The sequence below is a fragment of the Meriones unguiculatus genome, chromosome 17, assembly GCF_030254825.1.
Source record: "Meriones unguiculatus strain TT.TT164.6M chromosome 17, Bangor_MerUng_6.1, whole genome shotgun sequence".
Taxonomy (NCBI): Eukaryota; Metazoa; Chordata; class Mammalia; order Rodentia; family Muridae; genus Meriones; species Meriones unguiculatus.
In genome coordinates, this window is record NC_083364.1 from 18826310 (window position 1) to 18845045 (window position 18736).

The window sequence follows — 18736 nt, forward strand, 5'->3', positions numbered from 1 at the left end:
GGAGGATTGTACTGTGGTTCTGGGACTAGGAAGGCTGGTACAACTGGCAGAAGTAGCTGAGAAGTTAGGAACACCGCCTCTGCTGTCGTAGTCCCCAGGCAGTGAGTTCTGTGCTGAGAATCTCTGTGAGATCCACCTGGGAGGCCCGAAAAAAGGGGAATGCAAGAGGATCAAAAGATCATTTCTCTCTGTCCCTAAAGAAGTCCGTGGGTGACCTGAGACTAAAGGTCTCAACTCATGTGATGTTACCTCTTGTTTAGAAAGCCTCACTGTCGATTTTCTGGCTTTAATCGTCCCTCCACTCCCCAATTCTGGAGTTTCAGCTCCTCTGCCTCTCAGAAACTGCATGCTGGTTGCCGCCATCTTGGATCTCCTAGATTGGCTTTTGTTAGATGGCCATTTTACTACAGGTCCATGAGCATAAGAGATCCTTTTAGCTTCTGAGAGCTTCTTTAATTTTTTTCTACAAATACTTGAAGGTTTCATCATACATGTCTTCCACTTGCTTGCTTATATTTAACACAAAATATTTTATATTATTTAAGGCTATTGTGAAGGTTTTTTTTTTTTAAGATTTCTTTCTCACTCCATTTATCATTTGTACATAGGAAGGCTACTGACTTTTGTGATTTAATCTTATATTCAGTCACTTCCCTGAATGTGTTTATCAGCTGTAGAAGTTCCTTCATTAAATTTTTAGATTCACTTATATATACTATCATATCAAATACTATCATATGATAGTATCATATCAAATGATAAGTATATCAACAGTATACATATGTATACTATGATATACAAAAAAATGATACTTGACTATTTCTTTTTTAACTTCTGTCTCCTTGATCTCTTTAAAAAGTGTTATTGCTCTAGCTAAATATTCACGAACCATATTGTATAGATGTGGAGTAAGTGGATAACTGTATCTTGTTCTTGATATTAATGTAATTGCATTGAGTTTCTCATAATTTAATTTGTTCTTGTCTATACACTGCTTGCTGTAAACTGACGTTATTGTGTTTAAGGCTGTCCTTTGCATCCATGATCACTTCAAAACTACTTATCACAGAGGAATATTGGATTTTTCAAAGGCCTTTTCTGCATTCAATTAGAAGGTATTATGGTCTTTTCACTCAGGTTTTTTATATAGGGAATTACACTTGCTGATATTTGTTTATTGAAACATTTTTGCATCTCTGGAGTGAAGCTTACTTGATCATAGAGGATGATGTTTTTGATGTCTTGGATTTGGTTTGCAAGTATTTTTGTATCTATGCTCATAAAAGAAATTATTCCATAATTCTGTAGTTTTATGTAGTTTGAGTATCAAGATGCCTGGGTCCCCATAAAATGAACTAGGAAATGTCTGTTCAGTTTCTGTTTTGTAGAATAATTTGATGAGTATTGGTGTTAACTCTACCTTTAAAATCTGGTAGGATTCTGTGTTAAAAACCAACTGTCATTGAGCTCTCTTTGGTTTAGAGACTTTGAATGATTCCATATATATGACACAGGTTTATAGGTCCTTTTAAATTATTTGCCTAATCTTAATTTTACTCTGGCAAGTAAGAGGTACTTATCAAGAAGATAATTTCTTTTAGGTTTTCCAATTTGGTGGAGTATAGGTTTTAATTTATGTCTTTATGGTTTTCTGGATTTCTTCAGTTCCTGTTGTTATGTCTTCCTTTCATTTCTGATTTTCTTAATGATATTCTTTCTCTCTCTGCTTTTTAGTTAATTTGGATATGTGTGAGTAAATCTGGTTTATTTTTCTCAAAGAACTTCTCCTTTGTTAATTGATTCTTTGTACTGTTTTTTTCTTGTTATCATTTCTTTTAATTTCAGCTTTCAGTGTGATATTCTCTTGCTTCCTACTCCTCTTGGATGTGGTTAATTATTTTTGTTACAGGTGTGCTATTAAGTTGCTTTTATACAATCTCTCTAATTTCTTTATGTAGGCGCTTATTGCTATGAACTTTCCTCCCAGCAGCATTTTCATTGTATCTTTTAAGATTGGGTATGGTGTGTATTCATTTTTAGTCAGTTCCACAAAGTCCTTAGTTCCTCCTATTTCTATGTGGACTCAGTTTTCACTCAGTAGAGCATTGTTCAGTTTCCATGAGTTTATAAGCATTCTGATGCTTTGCTTGTTGTTGTAACCCAGCTTTAACACATTGTGGTGTGATTGGTTTCAAGGAATCATTTCAATATTTTCATACTTGACAAGACTTGCTTAGTGAGCATGCATGTGGTCAATTTTAGAGAAGGTTCCCTGAGGTGCTGAAAATATATATCTGTTATACCAATTTGTTTTATAATATCCATTTGCTCCAGTATTTCCATGTTTAGTTTTGGCATGAATGATCTTTCCATTGGTGAGAATGAGGCATTGAAATCTCCCACTATCATTGTGTAAAGATTAGCATGTGATAAGATTTAGTGCTTTTGCTGTTACAAAGTTATTTAGTGTTTGTTCTTAAAACTCTACTTTATTTGGGGTGTTTAGGCCACAACCTCACTTCCATCCTCCCAACCCTACATAGGAGAGAGAGTTAATGGGGAGAGAGGGCCCAGACACATTTACTTCTCCCAGCTGTTTAGGATGATAGGTTGTTCAGGGCTCTATACTGATCTCCATCAACCACAGATGCAGCCAACAATCTTCTGCATGCCAATGTGTTGCTGAAGCATTTTTGTCTATCTGTCTGTCTGTCTGCTCCAATCTTCCACACCATCAATCTCTGCTCTCTTCAAACTGTTACAAGCCACAGGCCAACACTGAACTCCATATCTTCTCTTTCTGAGCTCTCAATTTATAGTCTTAAACCAAGGCCCCTTCTCCATGAGGCATATGGAAGGCTGTTGCCAGCTGGCAAAAGGCATACCACTCATGAGACAATTAACAGGTAGGGACAAACTGTAGCTCGACTAAAATTCCACTCTTGGGGTTAAAACAAAAAACATATTTACATAACGTAACTGAGTTTACAAAGAAACCAAAACTTGCAGTACAAAGTTGGGTACCCTTGTGTTTGGGGCATCAGTGTTAAAAATGGAGACATCATCATGATGAATGGTTCCTTAATCACTATGTAGTGTCTTTCCTTTTCTCAACTCATTAGTTTTGGCCTTAAGCCTATGTTGTCTGACATTGCAATGGCTGCAATGCAGCTTGCTTCTTGGGCCCATTTGCATGTAATATGTTTCCCAAATCTTTATCTAGAGGTCATGTCTATCATTCATGCTGAGAAGTGTTTCATACTCTCTGTCAGGAATTTTTTTTCAATTTAACATTTTCTTTGATCAATGTATCAATTCTTTGATTGGTATCGTTAAGTGAAGAAGTCTGGTAATAGGATTTTCTCTTGTCCTGGGCAGATGTGGGTTTACTCTAAAGTTCAGTTTCTCAGAGAATGACCTTGGCAGTTTCTAGAGCAGGGTGCTCTATTCCTGAAAACTGGATAACAAACTTTGTGTAAACTGAGTGAATCCTTGGATGTTTTGCCAAGTGAAGGAAATGGACTGTTGCCACGAAAAAGTTGCTTGTGGCCTACAGTGCACAAGGCTCTTAGCACAGAACTCACTGACTGATGACTGAGACAACAGAGGTGGGGCTCCACAGCAGTGGATGCCATCTGTACCAGCCTTCTAGATCCTGGGTCCACAGTACCAGCCTTCTGGGTCCCAGGTCTGCAAGCAGCTGTACAGGCCCTACATAGCCTCCCAACCAGAGACTGTACCGGCATCCCATCCCTCAGTGGCAGGCAGCTAGCTGTATGGGCCACCCATGTCTACCAGATCTGGCCAGCAAACCAGGTCCATCAGGTGTACTGGGCCACCCAGGTCTATGGACCACTGGGAGGGTCCCCAGGACTTCCTACCAGGCATTTGAACTGGTGTCCCAGTTCCATTGCTCTAGCTGGATTCCCAAGTTCTGCAGATGCATCACTACTGAGCTGAAAGAGCTCATACACTTGCATTGGCCTCACCAGGCCCAAATCTGAAAGTAAAGAACAGAGGGGGACTCCTGTCCTTTTTTATTTGACCTGCTAGAGAGTGAGTGTGCCTTCAAGTTCCTGCAGAACCCCATATCCAGGGTCCATCTAAGAAAGCAGGCAGACATCTGATCCCATGAAAAGGTGAAATCTAAGAATAATAGGAATTGATAAAAAAGAAGATTCCAGGCTCCAAGGTCTAGAAAATATTTTCAAGAAATTATAGAAGAAATTTTCCCAAATTAAAGAAAGAGATGTCCATAAACATACAAGAAGACTACAGAAAACCAAATAAACTAGACCAGAAAATAAATTCTTCACATCACATCAGAGTCAAGAACAAAATCTACAGAACAAAGAAAATATAAAAAAAGCAGCAAGGGAAAAAGACCAAATAACATATAATGGTAGACCTATCAGAATCACACCAGACTTCTCATCAGAAACTATGAAAGTCAGAAGGGCCTGGGCAGATATAATGAAGACTCTAAGGGACCACAGATGCCAACCCAGACTACTATACCCAGCAAAGCTTTCAATCATGCTGATACATTTTTTTAGAGTACAAGAAACTGGTAGTTTTCTGACATTCTGCACATGTGACTAGAACATATTAGCATATGAGAAACACACATAGGGAGATACGCTCCTGTCTGGATGCTGTGCTTGAGGCTGCCCTTTCCCATCATGAAAAACAGAGTCCATATTGTCCCATGATTCAGCAATAGCTGTGAATTGCATGGGGCCTTTATGACCTCACCTCTCATCTCACTATGGATTTTCTGATGAAATCCTCTGATATCATTGCCAATGGTGTTCATGCACATGGTGGCTGTTGACACAGGTTGGGGACCAGAGCTGCTCAGGAGAATATTGTCCCTGGAGAATATATGTGAAATCATGGCACCCGAGGTTGGAGGACATGGTCCTCACAACATGTTTTCTGAGCTGTTTGATGAAAATATTTCAGGTCTCAGATCTGGATCCTGAGGCCAGATGCATCCAGGGAGCATGTTACAGAATGGGAATAAGAAAACTAGGGGACATAATGTGCCTTCCTTCAATCAGTGACAGTAATAAAAGAGGCACAGAGGGGTAAATGTGCATGTGATGTTTGCCTGCATGAGTAGCTGGTTCATTCATGTCTGCTCAGTCTCAGCTCTTGGAAGACATGAGGAAGCTGTGTGTTATCATTATTTCCTTCTTGCTCCTGAAGCTTTCTCTCATATTGTGCAGTTTGACAGAAACCAGCTGCTTTTGGAGAATAAAGGCCAATGGAGAAAATGGAAATTTATGGGATGACTGTGAGTTTTTTCTTTTCGTGAATCAGACACTACAAGAGGAAGATTTTTATGATAAAGTACTTGATTTTAGGTAAATATTAGCTTATTAATTTCCTGCATAAATGTAAAGAATTAGAAATCTGTGCTTTTGTAGAGTAACTCTGAAAGTTTCTGTCCTGTGTTTCCCTCTGTAACATTAGGAAGTACAGAAAAATCCCCCTTTATTTTTCATTATCTTAATATTTTCAAAGACATTTAATTGTAGTGTGTGTGGATTTCTTATATTAGAATCCAATTTAATAAGCTGTAAGGTGAAAGAGACAGGTTACTCTTTTCTGTTTCCTCATGGATCTCCTTATGTGGAAATTTGCCATTGCATAGAGTCTCATGATCTGACATGAAAACACAATCCACATGTCTGGCATGAGTTCAATGTGAATAGGGTATATTACAATGTGTCTTCAAGTGTCTGCCAAGGATTCCTGCATCAGCATTTATTCTTAAAGGTCTTTAGAAGGAGGTTACTTAACTGTGCTCTCTAATAATAATGTTTAATGTTATACATAGAAAGGCATGCGATGAGTATACATGATTACTTATGGAATATTACACATATTTTTTGTCAATATACATACACATTGCTTTAAAAATAGTTTCTTCTAGTACTTAATGTCATTATGGAGCAGAAAGTTAGTATGAAATAAACAAACCTCTCAGCTATGAGATTCAATGTTATCAAGTTTTATATTGAATCCCTTGGACATATGCTCAGTCACAGATGGCTAATGGTAAATATCAGATAGCTGATCAATATTCTTTTCAGTTTATGAATAGATGCAACATTAAGTAAATTATATGAGAACTAGACTACTGTTCACGGAAAAGGAGGTGTTCTCAATTTGTGGAAAAGTTCTTCTATCCTGAGTGTCAGAGTTTAATAGTGGTGGTTGCAGAGCAGAGGGAGCAGGGTAACTATTGAATTTCATCCACTTTGCTGCTATGCAATGTGCCTGGGCCTTCTTTATCCATGTACTGAGGTTTTCTGTTCTTTCCTTAGTCTCTGACTCACATCCCACATTACTAAATGCATTAAAACCAGTCAGCCCCAAGGCACTATGCAAATTTTGACTCTATTTTTTGCTCATATTATTGTTTTTCATATGCATTTATTGGATGGAGGGTAAACTTCAAGACATATATACGTTATTTGCTGGTCAAGGCAGATGACCGACTTTCATGTTTGGAGTTACTGTATACTTATTCATGGCAGAGAGAAGTGTTTATTTCCTTTATACTTTCACATCAGAGTCTATCATCGGCAAGCAGAAGGGCTGGAACTGATATGGAGGACGTGAAGAATAGCTGCTTGCCCTCTTTCCATAGAAGATTCAGCCTGTTTTCTTATACCAATCAAGGGCCACTTGCTAAGAGGTGGCAGTGCTCTGTGTAAATTGAGCTCTCCCACAGATATCATCAATCAAGGAAAAGCCCTACAGGCTTATATACAGGCCTACCTCATAGAGGGATTTTCATGATTAATATTCTTTCTTCCCTAACTTGTGTCAACTGAACACTAAAATTATCCAACACAGCCATGATTCATAGGATGGCCTTAGCCTCCTGGGCCCAAGAATTCTTGCTTCATCCTTTCTAAGAAGCTGGACCTGCAAAAATGTACTCTTGCCTTTTATCTTACCAGTTTCCAGAGAACCTCAAATATACTATAAATATTTTGTGTATAAAATTTTTCAGACTTTTTTGTATGAGCTGTCTCTAATTGAATTTACTTTACTCCTTCAATAGTGACCATATAGATAGATAGAAGTTTTTATCACTTTAGTGGCCATATTAAATTTCCAGTGTGTAATGGACACAAGTCACAAATAAATATTTCTCAAAGTAGCTTGTTTTGCTCTCTGTTCTCTAAAATATCTATACAAAACAATAATACACAATATCATCTGCATTTGTATAATTAAACACGGCCTCACTGAAAGACACTAAACGAAACATGTCATGGTTTAGTTACCAATAGAGCTGAGGTCATAAAAAGACAATACAAACTAGGAACCACTCAGCACACAGATATATGGTCATGGTCCATGTAACACGTTGGTCAATGACAGACTACAGACATGATTATGTATAAAGTATAGCCTGGGAGTGCAGGAGTGAAGACCATGTGGTTGTGTGTATGTATATTCTACAGGAATTATGATGAAATTGCCTAATGATTGATTTCTCTGGACCTCTTAATCATCTTGAAGCTCTTGAGGGTTTATTAGAATGAGAATTACTCATTAGAAAGGGGAGTAAATACTTTCTGCAAAGACTATAGATTGCTGTAAATTAGGAAATATGTAGAAAACAAAAAACAAGTGTAAACTATGAAGTATCACCATCCAGAAATGACCTTTATTAGTATTTTAGTAGATTTCTACATTTTTCTTTTGTTGGCTTTTTGATTTTGCTTATTATTTGTTTTCCCACAGAGCTTTCTGCAGCTTTCTGCTTATTAGCCTCTTAAATTCTCCTCAAGTATGTCTGTATTCAGCCTACCCTCCCTCTCCTCCTCCCAGTTCTACCCACCTTCCACTTTCTTATACCTCTTCTACTCCTCCACTTTCCTTCATGAAAGAGCAGGCCTCCCAGGGCTACCAACTGAACATGGCATAAGAAGGCACAATAAACCTAGTTACAAATCTTCATTTCAAGGCTGGGTGTGGCAACCAAGTATGAGGAAAAGGGTCCCAAGAGCAGGCAAGATAGTCAGACACCCTAATCCCACTGGTAGGAGTCCTACAACCACACCAAGTTAATCTTAGCATATACGCAGAGAACCTAACAGACTCATTCTTGCTCCTTAATTGCCACTTCAGCTTCTACGAAACACTATCAATCCTGCTTAGTTGATTCTGTGGGCTGTGTTCTCCTGATGCCTTTAACCCTCTATCTCCTACAATGCTTCCTTCCACTTTTCTGAATGGTTCCCTGAGTTCAGCCTGAAGTTTGTGTGTCAATTTTTGCATCTCCTCTCATCTCTCATTGGGTTTTGAAGACATGTTTCTGATGATGATTGGGCTAGACATTGATATGAATATAGCAGCATTTCATTAAGAATCATTTATTTCAGACCATTTCTGACAGTCCATGCTTGTTTAGTCTCTGCTCTAGGACCAGAGTAGCAGGAGAGCAAGCACGGGACACTGGTGGGTGGAAGTGCAGCTGTCACATCATTCAAAGGTTGCAAACAAAAATGTCTTTATATAGTTTGATTTCTTGTATGGTAACATTTTAATAAACTTTGGCCAGTTCTTATAGAAGAAATTATTTCTCTGTCTATTTCATATTATTGTTGTTATGATGTTCTTTTGCAATGTATACATCTTACCCTTGTTCATTCAAATGCTGATTTCTCCCCCCACTCTCTGGTTTCAATCCAGATATTGCATTGTGGTACTTATTCTAAGCATCTTGTCTCAACTTGGTGTAAACTTCCAAATAAAGCAACTAGACACAATGTTGAGCAGGGAAAGGAAGTAGGTGGGAGAGGGGAAGACCCATAGGGCAGGAAATAAGTGGGAGGAGAAGGAGCTATAGGAGAGCTAGGAGAGCAGAGCCTGAGGAGAGATCTTGGAAGTGCATGGAGAGATGGGCTGGACCTAAGATATCACTAAAAGCAAGTATAATGTGGGAAATCTAAATGTTAGGAAACTATGAGTTTTCCTTGGAGGTTTAGGATGGAGTAAATATTGCCCAGCATTGTGTTCTAGTCTCTGTGTGGTGATTTGGGTATACAGCTGTTTAGGTTTAACAGCAGCGTTACCAGAAGATAAATCAATAGTAAATATTAATCACCACCTACAACATATTATTTATTGAGAAATACGTAAAACTAGATTTTTAAAGCTGCTATATGAGCAAAGTTAAATTTTTCCTCCTAAGGTCTAAATTAAGAGAAAGTAGTTTTCCATATTAAGAAAAGAACAATTTTTATTTTTTTATTTTTCAGATTTGCTTGGTTCCATCCTAGGTCTCTGCGGGATCCAGCTCTGCTTCCTGCCATCTAGGCAGTTTCTTGTATGAGCTACCCCTTTGTGGCTTGGGTTTTTAATTCCTTCCAGTCATTGCTTGGCCACTTTAAATGGGTCTGAACCACCATTACCCAGCATATCTAGTAGGCAAGAGAGATGTGAGCAAAGGGTTTTGAGGCTATGTTTTGAGGCTCCTACCACTGGGAGTTTTGCCTAGTTATAGAAGATGGTTGGTTCAGGCTCTGTAATCTCTATTACTAGAAGTCCTAACTAAGTTTATTGCTATAGCTTCCAAGAAGTTTCAACTGTACAAAGTATCAACATCATGTCTCCATCTTCCAGTCACCTATCCCTGCACTTATTCCCTCTGTCTTCCCCTCTTCCACCCCTCCTGTTCCTATCCCAACCCACCCTCTTTTATCCATAGAATCTGTTTTATTTTCCCTTCCCAGAACAAATCACTTTCTTATGGTTTTAAAATTTAAAATTAAGATTAATCTGTTGTGTTCTCATAAGATTAATGATTTATTTTATTATTTTTTAATATCTGTTGAGACTTGCTTTGTGAGTGATTATGTGGTCAGTTTTGGAGAAAGTTCCTTGAGGTGCTGATAAAAGGATATATCTTTTGTGTTTTGGTGAAATGGCCTATATATATCCATTATGTTCATTTGGTTTATAACATCTGTTGGCTCAACAAGTGTTGTTGTTATTGTTATTGTCTCTATGATATGTCTGTTGGTCAGAGTGGTGTGTTGAAGTCCCCCACTATTGATGTGTGAGTATTGATGTATGGTTTAAGGTTTAGTGATTATTTTTGTCTATCAATTTTGTTTCATTGATTACAGTTTATTAACTTTGTATCCCAGCTATAGCCCCATCCCTCATCCTTTCCCAAATTGAGTTCTGATTTTGTAAGCCGAAGGATGGATTTTATTTTCACATATATTCTGTTAGCCTGTTTCTAGTTCTTGGAGAATTACTGAGAGATATCAGACTGTTAATTACTGTTATTTTATAATTGTTGGTGTGATGTGGTGTGTGTGTATGTTCTGCTGGTGTGAGAGGTTTGTTGTTGTTTCTATGGGTGTGGTTAATCTTGGCTTGGAGTTTTCTTTCAAGTACCTTCTGAAGCGGTGGATTTTTGGATAGATACTGCTTATATTTGACTATCATGCGATATCTTGGATTTTCTATTTTTTTCTATGGTAATGGGAATGTTTCCTGTGTTGATCATTTTGGGCTGGCATCTGTGATCTCTTAGCATCTACAGGACACATTTTCAGACCCTTCTCATTTTTTGTTTCAATTGAGAATTCCAGTGTACGTTTAAAGAATCTGCCTTTCTTTGTTAATTTCCATTTCCCCTTGCAGCTTTTAATATTCTTTCTTTAGGGGACATTTTTTTCTGGTCCAAACTAGTTGGTGTTCTGTAACCTTCTTCTACCTTTAGGTACAGGAGATATGCCTTTTGTTCCTGTCTTTTCTTCATGGACTGCCCCCACTCTCATTGCCTGCTCAGCCAAATCTTAGTGAATCCTCCTTTCCTCCCTACCAGGTCTTAGTTCCCAACTCTGACAGAGGGCTTCCTAATTATTATAGTTTTGTAACATTCTATGATACTGTGGAAAGTATTTTCTGGGTCATTGAGTTGGAATTCTTTTCTTCATTCTATTCCAATAATTCTTAATATTGTATTTTCATTTTGATACAGATTTCTTGATTGTTTTTTATTAGGTTTTTTCAATTTAACATTTTATTTGAACAATGTATCTCTTTCTTCTCTCATTTCTTTAATGCCTGAGATGCTCTTTTTCAAATATTGTAGTTTGTTGATGAAAATAATCTCAGTAGTTACTGTTTGTTTTCCTAAATTTTCTTTGTCTAGAATTCCCTCACTTTGTATTTTCTTTATTGCTTCTATTTCCAATTTCAAATCTTAAACACCTTGTTTCCTTTAGTTATTTGGTTTTTGTTGGTGTTGTGTTTGTTTGTTTTGTTTTTGTTTAAAAATGTATTAATTTTCTCCAAGTTTTTTGTCTTATTCTTGATTTATTTAAGAAATATATTCATTTTCTCTTCATAGATCTTTATCATCTTCATCAAATTGGTTTTCAGTTCCTCTTCTTGTGCTTCAGCTGTGTTGGAATATTCAAAACTATCTGTAGTAGGATATCTGGGCTCTGATGCTGACATATTACCTTGACTGTGGGTGGTGGTGTTTTTACCTGGTATCTAGGCATTTGGGATTGGGGAGATTGTACATCTGTGTGCCTATTTTTGAGTTTGTCTTTTTTGCATTGGCATTTTGTTTCTTGGTTTCTATCTCCAGAATGTCCTTTTAGCCAAAGTAGTCTGAAGTTGTGACTAATATCTCAACCTGAGTTAGGGACTAGAATTCTCATGGCCAAGATGGCCTTTGGTTGAACAGGGAAGTTTTACCTGTGTTAAAGTTTGGGACACAGTCATGAAGAGGAGTGGAAGAACTAGAGTTTGAGGAGGGGGGAGGGACAATGAGGATTTTCTTTATGTATGTAGCCTACCAGATGTTCTGGCTTCCAGTGTGGCCTGTTGTCAATTCGGGAGGCCTGTGTCAGAGGTGGGAGCTGAGACATGGTGGGGAAAAAGGAGGGTTCACTGGAGGTAGGCTGGAAGGGCAATGAGAGTGTGGGGACAGTCCGTGAACAGAAGGCATGCCTGGAGTGCTGGTGGACAGTGTAGCCTTTGCTAGAGCAAGAAGTCTGTCCCATAACTTGAGAACAGTATTCCTTGACAAGGAGGGAGGGGCAGTTGTTGTATGGGTGGGTTGATACTGAGAGTGAGGGGAGTCAGCGGTCATTCAGCTTACTTGGATTTACTACACCGAGATAGGCCTCTAGTCAAGCATGGGGGCAAATGCTCAAGATGTTAGTTAGATCAGGTTATTCATTTAAAAGTTTTTTTTTTAATTTTTCATCAATTACACTTTATTCATTCTGCATCCCCCCATAAGCATCTCCCTCCTCCCCTCCCGATCCCACCCTCCCTCCCCTTTCTGCATGCGTGCCACTCCACAAGTCCACTGATAGGGGAGGTTCTCCCTCCTTTCTGATCTTAGTCTATCAGTTCTCATCAAAAGTGGCTGCATTGTCCTCTACTGTCGCCTGGTAAGGCTGCTCCCCCCTCAGGGGGAGGTAATCAAAGAGCAGGTCAATCAGATTATGTCAGAGACAGTCCCTCTTCCCATTACTATGTAACCCACTTGGAAACTGAACTGCCATGGGCTACATCTGTGCAGGGGTTCTAGGTTATCTCCATGAATAGTCCTTGGTTGGAGTATGAGTCTCTGTGAAGTTCCCTGTGTTCAAATTTTCTTGTTCTGTTGCTCTCCTTGTGGAGACCCTGTCCTCTCCAGCTCTTACTATTTCCCACTTCTTATATAAAATTCCATTCACTCTGCCCAACAGTTGGCCATCAGGCTCAGCATCTGCTTTGATAGTCTGAAGGGCAGAGGCTTTCAGAGGCCCTATGTGGTAGGATCCCAGTTTCTTTCCTGTTTTCTTCTTCTGGCTTTCAGAAGCCCTCTGTAGAAGGTTCCTAGGTTGTTTCTTGTTTTCTTCTTCTTCTGACGTCCATCCTCTTTGCCTTTCAGGATGGGGATTGAGCGTTTTAGTTAGGGTCCTCTCTCTTGCTTAGTTTCTTTAGATGTACAGATTTTAGTGGGTTTGTCCTATGTTGTATGTCTATATGAGTGAGTATATACCATGTGTGTCTTTTTGCTTCTGGGACAACTCACTCAGGATGATCCTTTCCAGGTCCCACCATTTACCTGCAAATTTCATGATTTCCTTATTTTTCATTGCTGATTAATACTCCATTGTGTAGATGTACCACAATTTCTGCATCCATTCTTCAGTTGAGGGGCATCTGGGTTGTTTCCAGCTTCTGGCTATTACCAATAAAGCTGCTACAAACATGGTTGAGCAAATGTCCTTTTTGTGTACTTGAGCCTCTTTTGGATATATGCCTAGGAGTGGTATGGCTGGATCTTGGGGAAGCGCTATTCCTAGTTGTCTGAGAAAGCGCCAGATTGCTTTCCAGAGTGGTTGTACAAGTTTACATTCCCACCAGCAGTGGAGAAGGGTTCCCCTTTCTCCACAACCTCTCCAGCATGTGTTGTCACTTGAGTTTTTCATCTTGGCCATTCTGATGGGCGTAAGGTGAAATCTCAGGGTTGTTTTGATTTGCATTTCCCTAATGGCTAATGAGGTTGAGCATTTCTTTAAGTGCTTCTCTGCCATTCGATATTCCTCTACAGAGAATTCTCTGTTTAGCTCTGTTCCCCATTTTTTTTTATTTTTTATTTTTCATAATACAAATAAGGCATTTATGGAGATAAATGTATGACAGAAATAATGACTGATACAGAGAATACTCGGCCTTTCAACAGTTTGAAAGAATTAGTTTAACAATGAGATTATAATGATGATCACAAATAATATATTTGAATTCTAGATTTTGTAATCCCAATCTCTCAATTTCTGAAAATACATTTAAATATCCAGAGTCATAAGATTTTTGTATTTTGTCTCTGTGGTATAGCAACTACTTGATAAGAAAAACTATTTCATGATTATGAGAACATCACTGGTATTTCAAATATTGGATATAAAAGTAGGTTTGCAGATGACAAATGAACATATAAAATGCTCGATATCATATACTGTTAAAGAACTATAGACCAAAACAGCAATAAGATACTATTGCAAAAACAGGCAAGGCCAGCCTCAAAGCTACACACATCCTTAATGATGATGATATGTACTTATAGGCTCTCTTTTTTCCCCGTTACTTAATTAATTTATTCACTTTACATTCTGATTGTAGCTACCACTTTTTCTTCTAGTCTCCTTCTTGCACTCCCCTACTCCTCCCTCTCCTCTTCAGAGAAGAGGAGGACCTAGTGGGGACCAACACTTTCAGGCATATCAACGCACAGCAGGACTAGGTGCATCCTCTCCAACTGATGGTAGACAAGGCAGCCCAGATATGGGAATGGAATCCAAAGGTAGGCATCAGATTCAGAGAGGGCCATTGCTCCAGTTGTTGTGGGACTCAAGCTGGGTGTCAGATAAGTATGTGTAGGAGGCCTAGGATCAGTTCATGCTTGCTCTTTGGTTGGTGGTTCAGGCACCATGGAACAGGTTAGTTTACTCTGTAGGTCTCTTGTAGTGCCTTTGACCCCTATGGCTCCATCAGTCTTTCCCCCAAATCTTCCATAGGACTCACAGAGCTTTGTCTAATGTTTGGCTGTAGAACTCTGCATCTGTTTCAATCAGCTGCTAGGCAAAGCATCTCAGAGGAGTTATGCTAGGTTCCTGTCTACTCATATATATATATATATATATATATATATATATATATATATATATATACATATATATACATATATATGTATATATATAAAATTTTTGATAACTTTTTTAATATACATATTTTTCATAGTTTTTTTTTATTTTTTTTCAATGCAGTTTATTCAGGAACATTGAACAATCCTCGGACCCCGGGGAAAGCCAGCCCACAGCTTAAATAGCCTCTGGGTAGCCCACCCAGGCATGCCACGTGGGCAATGCAGATAGGTCCACATACATGGAAGCAAGCCAGATCCTCAGCCTTAGCCAAATGTGGAATTGTTAATGACAGAGAGCACTCACCATCGGGAAGGTGGAAGGCAGAAACCAGCTCCATCTTTAAGACATAGCATTCCGCAGCTCTCTACAGTTCCCCCTTTTTGTTTTAGACGCATCAGGCAAGAGTAGAGGTCTGATCTCTGATATTAGAAATAAACTGGGACTTTGTACTGATGTTCATTTAGGTGTCATCCACCCAAAGAGCATCAGACCCGTCTGATACCTTTTTCTCAGAGGCGGGACCTGGGGCATCAACCCGCATGCAATCAGACATGCTCTTCTCTGGGTTCGAAGCGGCTGACCCTGAGTGCAGTGCTTAGCCTCGCATCCTGAGCGTATCATTTTAGCTTTTTATGGTATCCAACCATGCTTGGGGCGAATGTGCTGCTTCAATGGCTGTAAAGTCCTGAATGATCATGGCTGCATCACACTGTTGTGAGACTCTAATCTTGCATATATACCACAGGCAAACCAAGGAGACCAACACCAGAAGGCCTGCTAACGCTCCCATGCCCGCCCATTCCTTCAGATGATTCATGGTTGCAGCAATCCATGATGATAATCCTGTGGCTAGTCCTGCGTCCACTCTGGTAGAATTTACTGTGACAATGGCCACTCTCTGCTGCTCCATCGTAGTATCGAATTCTCCAGTCCAATTACCTAAAATATAGCTCGACAATTGTTTAGACAGATTTGCAGCACAGGAAAAATTCTCATGTTATATGCTAGTGACTCAAAGTCCAGCATATTTTCATTGACAGCCAAGTTGAGCGATTTGCCGTAGGGTATCAATTTGCTCCTGCACGAGGTCAATCCTCTGATTGAACACCATCAAGCTTCCTTTTAGTTGAGCATTAATTCCTTTATGTACAACTAAGGCATGAGCTACATTGGCTAAATGATTATTCAGGGTCTGAGCAGTCTGCCCAGTACGACTCATGGCTAATGCCCCGGTGGTAGCTCCAACAGCCGCCAATGAGATGGTAGTAACAATGGTGGCTGTAGTTCCAAGATCCTTTTTCTGTCTGAAGAGAATCATAGCGTGAGGGGCATCAACGGGCACAGGCACCCAGTGAGGCATGCGAGTAACCACGGCATACCTAAATTTACTAGCATTCCAGCATTGGGCAAAAAGGCAAGTATCATTACCACAATTACTTGGCTCTATCTGGCTAATAATGAATAAAAATGGGGGATATAGACAAACAGGTGTGGGCTTATAGGAAATATTATGAGAAGCCTTAACCCCCTCGTTGGAACATCCTGCGTCAGTTCTAGAACTAGCAGTGGTGGCGTCCGAGGTCTGAGTAGGTTCAGGAGACCATTGCCCCCAGGGGCGAGACGTGCTCCATGCCAATTGACTAACTCCATGTTTTCCTCCACTTTTGAAAGTCATTTAAGGTTCTTAAATTATTTTTTCCTTTTTTTTAAAAATTTTTCATCAATTACACTTTATTCATTCTGCATCCCCCCATAAGCCCCTCCCTCCTCCCCTCCCAATCCCACCCTCCCTCCTCCCTCTGCTTGCATGCCACTCCCCAAGTCCACTAATAGGGGAGGTTCTCCTCTCCTTTCTGATCTTAGTCTGTCAGTTCACATCAAAAGTGGCTGCATTGTCCTCTACTATGGCCTGGTAAGGCTGCTCCCCCCCCCCAGAGGGAGGTGATCAAAGAGCAGGCCAATCAGATTATGTCAGAGGCAGTCCCTCTTCACATTACTATGTAACCCAATTGGACTCTGAACTGCCCTGGGCTACATCTGTGCAGGGGTTCTGGGTTATCTCCATGAATAGTCCTTGGATGGAGTATGAGTCTCTGGGAAGTTCCCTGTGTTCAACTTTTCTTGTTCTGTTGCTCTCCTTGTGGAGACCCTGTCCTCTCCAGCTCTTACTATTTCCCAGTTCTTACCTAAAATTCCATTCACTCTGCCCAACAGTTGCCCATCAGGCTCAGCATCTGCTTTGATAGTCTGAAGGGCAGAGGCTTTCAGAGGCCCTCTGTGGTAGGTTCCTAGGTTGTTTCCTGTTTTCTTCTTCTTTTGATGTCCATCCTCTTTGCCTTTCCGGATAGGGATTGGACATTTTAGTTAGGGTCCTCTCTCTTGCTTAGTTTCTTTAGATGCACAGGTTTTAGTGGGTTTGTCCTATGTTGCATGTCTATATGAGTGAGTATATACCATGTGTGTCTTTTTGCTTCTGGGACAACTCACTCAGGATGATCCTTTCCAGATCCCACCATTTACCTGCAAATTTCATGATTTCCTTATTTTTCATTGCTGAGTAATATTCCATTGTGTAGATGTATCACAATTTCTGCATCCATTCGTCAGTTGAGGGGCATCTGGGTTGTTTCCAGCTTCTGGCTATTACCAATAAAGCTGCTACAAACATGGTTGAGCAAATGTCCTTTTTTGTACTTGAGCCTCTTTTGGATATATGCCCAGGAGTGGTATGGCTGGATCTTGAGGAAGGGCTATTCCCAGTTGTCTGAGATAGCGCCAGATTGAATTCCAGAGTGGTTGTACAAGTTTACATTCCCACCAGCAGTGGAGAAGGGTTCCCCTTTCTCCACAACCTCTCCAGCATGTGTTGTCACTTGAGTTTTTGATCTTGGCCATTCTCATGGGTGTAAGGTGAAATCTCAGGGTTGTTTTGATTTGCATTTCCCTAATGGCTAGTGAGGTTGAGCATTTCTTTAAGTGCTTCTCTGCCATTCGGTATTCCTCTACAGAGAATTCTCTGTTTAGCTCTGTTCCCCATTTTTTAAGTGGATTACTTGGTTTGCTGCTTTTCACCTTCTTTAGTTCTTTATATATACTGGATATGAGCCCTCTGTCAGATAAAGGGTTGGTGAAGATTCTTTCCCAATCTGTAGGCAGTTGCTTTGTTTTGATGACAGTGTCCTTTGCTTTACAGAAGCTTTTCAGTTTCATGAGGTCCCATTTATTGATTGTTGCTCTTAGAGCCTGTGCTGTTGGTGTTCTGTTCAGGAAGTTGTCTTCTGTACCAATGAGTTCTAGGGCATTCCCCACTTTTTTTTTCTAGCCTATTTAATGTGTCTGGTTTTATGTTGAGGTCTTTGATCCACTTGGACTTCAGTTTTGTGCAGGGTGATAAGTATGGATCTATTTTTATTTTTCTACATGTAGACATCCAGTTGGACCAGCACCATTTGTTGAAGATGCTATCTTTTTTCCATTGTATGGTTTTGGCGTCTTTGTCAAAGATCAGGTGTCCATAAGTGTGTGGATTTATTTCTGGGTCCTCTGTTCGGTTCCATTGATCCTCCATTCTGTTTCTATGCCAGTACCATGCAGTTTTTAAAACTGTTGCTCTATAGAACAACTTAAGATCAGGGATGGAGATACCTCCGGAAGATCTTTTATTGTAGAGGATAGTTTTAGCAATTCTGGGTTTCTTGTTATTCCATATGAAGTTGAGAATTTTTCTTTCCAGGTCTGTAAAGAATTGTGTTGGTAATTTGATGGGCATTGCATTGAATCTGTAGATTGCTTTTGGTAAGATGGCCATTTTTACTATGTTAATCCTGCCAAGCCATGAGCATTGGAGATCTTTCCATCTTCTCATATCTTCTTCTATTTCTTTCTTCAGAGACTTGAAATTTTTTTCATACAAGTCTTTGACTTCCTTGGTTAGGGTTACTCCGAGGTACCTTATGTCATTTGTGGCTATTGTGAAGGGTGTTGTTTCCCTAATTTCTTTCTCAGCCCTTTTGTCTTTTGTATACAGGAGGGCT

At 39.6% G+C, this 18736-nt stretch overlaps 1 protein-coding gene across 8 annotated transcripts in view; it reads left to right on the forward strand.

Moving 5' to 3' along the window:
* Nucleotides 1–5166: 5166 nt before the first annotated feature.
* The window catches only part of LOC110544380 (vomeronasal type-2 receptor 116-like), a 35226-nt gene continuing 21656 nt past the window's right edge, over nt 5167–18736 (forward strand). For 5 of the 8 annotated variants that reach the window (XM_060370872.1, XM_060370868.1, XM_060370869.1 and 2 more), the window contains exon 1: nt 5167–5369. In XM_060370872.1, coding sequence (XP_060226855.1) covers nt 5167–5369 — 203 coding nt within the window. The remainder of the gene's footprint in view (nt 5370–18736) is intronic. The other 3 variants (XM_060370870.1, XM_060370871.1, XM_060370866.1) reach the window with 2 other exon arrangements.